This window comes from Rissa tridactyla, chromosome 2 (assembly GCF_028500815.1).
Source record: "Rissa tridactyla isolate bRisTri1 chromosome 2, bRisTri1.patW.cur.20221130, whole genome shotgun sequence".
Lineage (NCBI taxonomy): Eukaryota > Metazoa > Chordata > Aves > Charadriiformes > Laridae > Rissa > Rissa tridactyla.
The window spans coordinates 42488332-42496939 of record NC_071467.1 but is presented as its reverse complement, the minus strand read 5'-3'; the positions used below and the strand labels follow the sequence as shown (position 1 = coordinate 42496939).

The window sequence follows — 8608 nt, the reverse complement described above, 5'->3', positions numbered from 1 at the left end:
TCATGTTTATTTTGCACAAGCTGACTTACTGCTTTTTGAGTTAGTGTTGGTAACTTTAAGGCCTACTGTATAGTCCTATATTGGATGAGTATAAAAGGTGTTACTAATCAAACGTGGCGTTGTGTTGTGTGCTGGAGAAGTGTTTTTAGTGATTTAAGTCAGACACACTTAGGGGTGGTTTTTCCATGTGAATTGGCTGAACACTATGAATTATAAATTTAGGCTTTAGACATTTATTCTGTCAACTGGATAAAATGAGAGCAGTGAGAGCAAATCAAGTTATATCCACTTTAGAGCATATTTATTATTCTAGTATTCTAAGAAACTGAAAAAAACTAAAGAGAAAAATGTGTTTCAGCTGTTGTATGTGCAGTACAAATTCTGTAATTAGAGAAAAGAGGTTGGCATTGCTCTGGTTGCTTAAAGAAAAATTGAGATGGTGTTTGATTAAGTGACTGAGAGAAAATAAATAACATTTCAGAATTTATGCAGTTAGGATGAAGAATTTATTGTATATACAGTTAAGCAACTCTACTGTAGATGTACTTCCTCTTTAAAGAAAATGAATACAGTAATCAAAATTGTTCTAGCATGGAAACTACAATACAGACTGAAACTTGACTAAAAGAGAAATTAGTTATTTGACTGGAAAGAACACAGAACCTGAAACAACAAATCGCAGGTTGCATCATTAACCAAGGACAGTAAAAAACTGTACAGTACAAGCAACACGTTACAATAAGTTATGACCAGTAAGGCAGTCTTTCTCATTGAGGACAAAAGGGATAAAGGGAAAGGTATTAAAATCTCATAAATCCACCATATCTCTTTTCCATCTCTGGGACCTCTTTGGAATAAGTTTCCCCATCTTCTTCTGAAGGGAGAATGGAGTCGGCGAAGCGCTTAAGAAACCCACCATATCGTTTCTGGTAATCCAGCCACCACTCTGGCCTGCCCACTCTTCTCATGAAACCACCATATCTCTTTTGCAGCTCTTTGGCTTCATCTTCCAGTTCGGGGCTGCGCTTTATGCTTCTCATGAAGCCTCCATACCTTTTGCTGACGTCCCCATCGTTTTCATTTATCTCTCGGTAATGCCCCGCTTCAGGGTTATCCCCTGTTCCCAGAAGCTCCTTCAGCAGATCAGAGGAATTAGCAAGGGCATCATCATCCGAGTCTTTCTTCATAAACCCTCCGTACCTCTTAGCCAGGACTTCTCCTCCGTTAGCTTCATCCTCCGGTTCTACCCGATAGAGCTCATCCATTTTCTTCATGAATCCCCCGTATCTTTTCATGAAGCCTCCATACTTCTTTGCAAGCAGATGGTTCTCATCCAGCTCTTTCCTGTCTCCTGGAGCAACGTTGCCATCCTCAGAAAGATCCAGCTTTGCCAGTTGCAGGAGCTCCTTGCAGGTCTCCCAGGCTTTGGCAGAAGGCAGCTTTCCTTCACATTCTAGTGTACATGCCTGAAAAATGGATGCGGTTTACTGAAAATGATTTGATAGTAACAAGCACCTCACTGCCACCTTGTCTCAGTGTTACTTGCTTTTGAAAGACCACGAGCGAGCCTCTCTTTGTGAGTGGCTTGGAAGGACCACTCTTTGTCGGCAGCTGATTTGGTACCTGTCTGTTCTGACGTCCTTCATATCCCTCTTGGAAGGACATAGTAGTCTCCACTCTGAGAGACAGAATACCAGACAGGATGGATCGTGGGTCCTGTATGTCAAGGCTGACTCTTGTTTCTGTTTCAAAGGAAGCCACACGTGGAGCTCCTGCACCTCCCTTACACTCAGGTGCATTATGTTTATTTATTTTTTTTTATTTACTCCTGGGAAGCTAAAAGCCACTTGTGGTTTGCCTCACCACGGAAGTGTAGAAGTGTATTTAATCTTCATAATTAAAACACTCAGAAATTTTAGGAAAGAAGTTACACAGCATTGTCATTGCAAAGAAGCCAGCTGTACTGTGCCGCTCAGTATCTTCAATACACTCCATAGCTTTAAAGGCTGTATTTCTGCCTGTTACCATTAGTTTCTCTTCGTGGAACAGACCTTTCCTGTACCAACACACATGTAGCAATACAGGCTCTCTTAGGCAGGATCAAAGCTCTGGTTTTGCTAGTTTGACATACAAAGTAGCGACCATTGGAAAGACAGAAAAAATCCTAAACTGCGCTCCTTCTGACTAATTTTCAGGCTAAGACATAAAAAACGTTTTCAGTACCTGTATGCATATTTCATAACTTGTCCTGTAAAGATAATAACATATGCATTAGCTTGCTACTGTCTCTGTCCTGTCAGTGGAATTTACTTCTTGTAACTCTTCAGTTGCAAAAAGATGAATCTGGTGTTTTTCCTTGTTGTCCATGGTTTTCATACCACAATAATTAAAGAAGAAATCATCAATATTTTCAATAAGAAGAACACTTATTCTGCCCATGAAAGGTGTTTTCTAAGGATCTCAATATGCTTTAAAAGTGTAAAATTAAACCCCAGCACAGTTCTCTCCAATAGCTAAATGACCAGCTTTCTACCTCTGGCCTTACCTGTCTCTTGAGCCATTCTGAGAAATAGTTCCGAGAAATTTATATATTATTTGTGAATAAGGGAGGGAGAATGTGAAGAAAAAGGGATTTATGTAATTTGCGACACACTAATTTAAATGGCACTACATGCTTATTGCTATATATTATAGTTATGCTGTAAAGAGAATGGGATCTCAGCTTCAGTCTGACTTTGAAATTGCTCTAAATCAAAGCAAGAATAGGTCTTTCCCCTTCTCAATTAGTTTTAATAACCCCCTCTTGCCAAAAGAACATATGTCATCTCATAGGTGTGTATAACCAGAAACAATGTGATAAATTTTCTCTCTTACAGACATGATGTGATAAATTCAGTTATGATGTTACTAGATGCTAGTATCTAGAAACAATTGTTTCTAAAAATTGTTTGTACATGTATGATGAACATAAGGTACGGCACAGTGCTTCTTTTCCTATTCAGCTAATAAGTGGTGTTACTGAATGGGACTTTGACTCTTTCTTGAATAATTAGTGAAGGTGTACAAGAGAGACTATCAATATAGGCATCCAGAACATACACTCCAAAAAGTACATATCCCTCCCTCCACAAGAGCAAACTACCGCTTTTTTCCCCAGTTGACATTAAAGATAAAGTTTGGTTGAAAGCTAATGTAAGCAAAGAAGTATAGGGAACTGTTTTGCTAGCCATCCTAAGAATATTGCCCTTATGAACCTGCTGTGGTTGAGAGTGAGTCCTTGTGCTTTTGGAGTAAGCAGTGATTCCTTATTCTGTGTAAGAATAGAGTCACATCCTTCCTTTTGTGTACTCCCAAATAATTGGTTACATCACAGGAACAAAATTTTTCAGATCATTTAGATGTACCAAGAGCACGATGCCTCAATGAGCATCTATTTGAGGTCAGGAACTGCAGGTACCCCTGGCAAAGGGCTCTGCAGCCTGAGTTCCCAGCTTCTTCAGGGCATGCTGAGGGACTCCAGATTTTCACTGACCCGATCCTTAAATTTCAAGTTGAGTTGCCTTTGTGACTGTACTTCTCAATAATTTCAATACCATTAAAACTACAGATACACCCCCCCCACCCAGCCCCCTCTACCCCCCGCATTCTGGAGTTTTCTTACCAAGATTTGTCTTAGGAGACAATGCCAAAGCGATCTTTCACAGGCATATTCCTACCGCTGTGCGAAGAGGAAGAGCAGCAGAAGGTATTGCTACTCAAACCAGGCTCAAAACCCACTTTTTGTGAGATTTCAGGCAGATTCCCCCGCTTTTCAGCTCGACAGCCGTCCTGCCTGGAGAGAGCTCATCCTGCCGGGGAGCCCGCGGCCGGGGGTCGGGACCCCCGTCCCGTCCGGCTTCCCCCCGCCCTGCCGGGGCTGAAGCGCTCGGCAGCGACCTCTTCTCTCCCTGCAGAGCTGCCCTCTCCGGCCGCATTTCCCTTTTCCCTTACGTTTTCACTCGTTTTTCCCCTTGTCCCCCCGGGGCTGCCCGGTGCGAGGTGTCCCCCCCCTCGAAAGCCGCCGCTAGCTGACGGGCAGCGGCAGGGACGGGCGGGCTGGGGGGCGCTTCTCACGGGGGAGGGCGCTGGGTTTGTGTCGGCGCCTCGCCCTCTCCCCATTCCTCCCTCCATCACAAACTGGTCTTCCGAGCGACCCCGGCCGCTTCCCCCACTACTTATTTTTGTTATTTCGCTCTTTTACCCCCTTCCCCTTTTCCTCCCTCTCAAAGTTAAGGCGGGGAGGGGAGGTCGCGTGTGTCTCTCCTCCCCTCCCCCCCCGCCCCAACTCCCGTCCCCGCTCCCGCTTACCAGGGGGTGGATGGCGGCGCGGGGTCCCAGGCGGTAGGCGCAGGCAGCGCAGTCGCGGCCGCAGTCCGCCCGCGCCCTCGGGAGCAGGCAGGTGCTGAGGGCCAGCAGCGAGCAGCCGAGTCTCAGCAGCAACGCCATGGGGCTGCAAGAAGCAGAGGTCAGCCGGCAGCCGCCTCCCCCGCGGCTTCCCACCCTCCCGGCTTTCGGGGCAGGAAAAGGCGGCACGAAAATGTTTGGCCGCCGCGGTTTCAAAACAAATCCTGGGTGGCACGCAACTCCCGTAACTCACACGCTTTTTGGAGCCGCGGGGGTTGCGCCTGCGAGGTAAGTAGGCGCTTAAGGTAAGCAGGCGCTTGGCAGGTACAAGGCAACGGACCTGCGTCCGGAGCGGGGGCGGACCCGCAGGATGAAGCGCCCGTCAAAGTGTTGGCCCCCAAACACTTTATCCCGCAAAATCCACGCCTCAGGGGCAGAGACCCGCCGCGGAGCGGCGCGGACGGTACGGCGGCCCCTCCCGGGAAGGGTTTCCCACCGCAGCGCCCCGAGCAGCCGCCCCGACGACGGGCACCAGCCCCGGCAGAGCCGCCCCCGGCCCTTCCCCGGTCCCCGTCCCCCGCCCCCACCTCACTCCCCCCATCAGGCAGAGCAGTTCACTCACACACAGGCTCCCGTCGGGGCTCCCGGGAGTTGCTGGGGGTGAGCTGCGCCTTGCTGGAGCCTCGGCGTCGGAGCCGCTGTTATTTATAGCGAGGCCGAGCAGCCCCTGGAGAAACCCCGGGGGGGGGTGGGGTGGGAGGGGGAGGTTGGAAGTGGGGGCAGGGGGGAGGAACTCGCAGCTCTGCGGCTGCTGACAGCTTCAGCGAGGGCGGCTCTGGGGGGACGCCGAGCCGAGCCGAGCCGAGCCGAGCCCCCGCTGCCGCCGCTGCGGAGCGGAGCGGGTGCGGGCGGCGGAACTTTATAATTAGCGAACGCGGGGAAAGCGCGACCTCCCCCAATCGCCGTCGGGCTCCCGCTGACGCAGCACCTACGACATACCCCCCCACCCGCCCGGCCCCCCCCGGCGACGATGCCCCGCCGTCAGTGACTCCGACGGGGCTTGGGACGAAGCGGGGGGGTACCCCTGCCGTCGGGGGCAGCGGGGGACCGGCACCGGGAAAGTTACCGGGGGAAGTTTTCACCGGGGGCGGGCGGGGATGAGACATCGGCGTGAGTCAGGCGGAGGGGAAAGGGCGGGGAGGGTGGTGGTGGTGGAGAGGCGTCCCGTGGCTGGCGGTAGCCCCTGGGCGACAGCCCCGCTCCCCGGGGCGGCAGGCGCAGTTTCCCTGCAGAGCGTTGCTCAGCGCCGGGAAGCGGGGCTGGTTTCGGGTTTTTTTGGGGTGGGCTGGGGTTTTTATTTCTGGTCGCCTTGTCTCTCTGTCACTTGTCAAAACCCCAAGCCGCTGGTACCGAAGGTGCCAGGGCTGTGCATGCCTCCTGCCTCCCTGGGCCTCGGGTGTAAAACACTGTGTTTGAGGGAAGCAGATTTTACTAGAAGGAGGGAGAAGACAAGGTTTTTCATTTGAAAACAGGAATTTCACAAGTATGGATAGATTTGCCTTATTTTCATGATTTGGGTGACCAGGAAAATGCAAATAGGAAGGAACCAGATATAGGCAAAACCCCAATCACTTCTGCAAGGTTCTCAAGCCCAGCTCACTGCTCTGCTCTGCTTGACATCCTGGGGAGCTGGCGTAGAACGGTGACGCTGGTCCCTGACACCTCTTGTTTGTAAATGGCTCTGCCCCAGCCGTGCCAAGCCGTGTTTCTTTCACTGTCAGAAGCCACCTTCTATTTCCAGCCCCAAATTATTTCTAGCTGGTTTATATTAATCCTTTATCATCATCGTCTTTCAGTTCAAAGACCATTTTTTCCTTCCTGGTTTGTTTCTGGGGTGGGATTATTCTCCCCAGTCCTCATTTTGCTGAAGCGAACAGGCTGTGCTCTTCAGCTTTCTGTCTTGAGATGGGGCATTTCACGTAAACGTTCTGCTCTGCATTCGCTGTACCTGGAGTTCATCATTTCTGGGCATGAGTGATGGGAACAGTACACAGTATGTCGGTTGAAATTTCGTTAGGACATCAATGCATCATTATCTCCCCTGGAGGAGGAAGACACCTCAGTTTATACCTCCTCAGATCTCATTTGCCTTTCCTAATGCTGCAGCATATCGATGTCACACACTCGTTTGGTAACTGAGATACAGCCAGTCTTTATCCTTCAGAACTACCACAAAATCCAGTACTATTGTTGTATGGAAATTGCACTTTCTGCCACCTGTTAGTCTCGACATCAGCTATCTGACTCAGATTAAGGACACTCCAATGAATGTCTGGATTGTCAGAAATACATCCCTTCAAGCCAAAACCAGAGCTCTTGCGTATAATCAGTGTATGTGAGAAGAGAATCAGGCTCTCTGTTTACGTAGTAATATTAGCCAACTTTGTAAGTGAACCCTCAAGAGAAGAGGTAGACATTTCAAAAATCATCCCTGTGGGTGTATTTGTATTAGTGTGTGAGGGATCTGCGTTTGGAGCAATGAGTGAATTGCCATGCCACTGAATCCGCAGGAATGCTATAAAATTTGTGCCTAAGATGGTTAGGGAAGCACTGACTAACTCCAGAGCTGACACACTGGGTACCTCTTTTGCTGTAAGGATGATCCCTACAAGCAGAGTGATGGACATCATCAGATTAGTCCTCTGTGTCAATTACTGACCTTCTCTGCCATCGTTTATTGGCTTGCACTGTAGTAGTCAGCATGATGTGAAGGGACAGATAGCCCAGTAGCCTCCTGATCATTCCTCCTGCAGCCTACACCGCATGTCCCTGGGCTGACTGGCTCCTGCTTTCATTGCTCTGCACAGGAGCGTCCGTGCTCAGGCTGCCCGTTCAGCCACTCAGTCTGCCATGCCCTTCGTTACTCTGTTTAGTGTCACTTACTGTGTTTAGTCTGGTTGTGATGAAAGCCCAGCCAGTGTCAGAATCTCACTGTGTACAGAGGTGCAGATAGTCCCTGTAGATAAAATACAGACTATAACAGGAAAAGACAAAGGATGCAGTAAGAGTAAAGCACAGAAAAGGACCAGATAAAAGACATGTAAATTCTGTGTAGAATAGGAGGAATGAGGGGGGTTATTTTACAATGGATAAGTCTTACAGCTCTTGGTGGGGACCAGGGAAGAGGAAAAGATTGAAAGAGAAATGCATGGGTGCAAGGACACTTTATGAGAAAAAGGAGAGATACCTGTGCACAGCCAGCACTTGGCAGAAGAAATCCAGCTGTGGCTGTTGAAAGTGCTACAGATATCCCTGGCTCTTTGGTTCATCTGCTTCTCCATATCCTCTGTTTGAGTCTTTGGCTGGTTCCTCTCTATTGCTGGTCCTCATCCTGCATCCTTAGGGAGGTTGGTATGAGGGTCCCCAGGGCCCAGCAGGGTAGGGAGTAGGAAGATGGTCCCAGCTGGACACTTGTTTTACCCTTTTCCCACTATGTGTAGCACACACCACTACACAGAGTCCTCTCCATCGTCCTGAAAGATGCTAATATTCACAGAGAATGAGTAGTAATACAAGGAAGGAGTAATTAAGAAAGTATTTCTTGAAGAGCTCACTTTTCCCAGTGTCAGCAGGTGAAAGCTCCCTAATTCCCAGTATGAGTTCTTTTTTTTTTTTAATGGGGAAAGTATTCTTTGCAGAGAGAGGATGAAAGCAGGAGAGAATTTAGAAAATTGTGACAAAATACTACAAAACAAAAACTATATAAGGAAAATTAATCACTGTAGGAGTGGAGGATAATATTTCCTCAGCAACAGAGGACTGAGAAACAAAGAAATAGGGAGGCATAAAAAGAAAGAGAACACTTTTCACAGCAGTGAAGATGATAACTTGTTGCTCCCTACTAAATTTATAATAAAAATACCCTGGAGTTGATAAAAACTTTGGCATTTATATAATCCAGAGTTACCACAGACACCAACTGCTTTTTATCTGTCATCAAAATATACCAGCCAAAAGAAAGCTGTTTGTATCACAGTAGTGCTTGCAGCCCCAGGGGCCCTGTTGTCCTACAGCTTGCCCAGACTTGATCTAGAACAAGGTAAAGCAAAGATGAAATCATCTTCATTTTACTGATCGAGAACAGAATTTGAATGACTTTACGAAGTCTTGCCAAAAGTGAGCAGTCGAGTCAGAAACTAAATCTCTCCCTCTTGGATTTCACATT

General features: G+C 48.1%; 1 protein-coding gene across 1 annotated transcript; it reads right to left on the bottom strand.

The window, feature by feature from the left end:
• Positions 1-374: 374 nt before the first annotated feature.
• PENK (proenkephalin) lies at positions 375-5134 on the bottom strand. Its single transcript, XM_054193451.1, has 3 exons — positions 5006-5134; positions 4348-4489; positions 375-1466 (listed from the first exon to the last, which is right to left on the bottom strand). The coding sequence occupies exons 2-3, from the start codon at positions 4483-4485 to the stop codon at positions 801-803; spliced, it is 804 nt and encodes a 267-aa protein (XP_054049426.1). The 5' UTR covers positions 4486-4489; positions 5006-5134; the 3' UTR covers positions 375-800.
• Positions 5135-8608: the final 3474 nt, after the last annotated feature.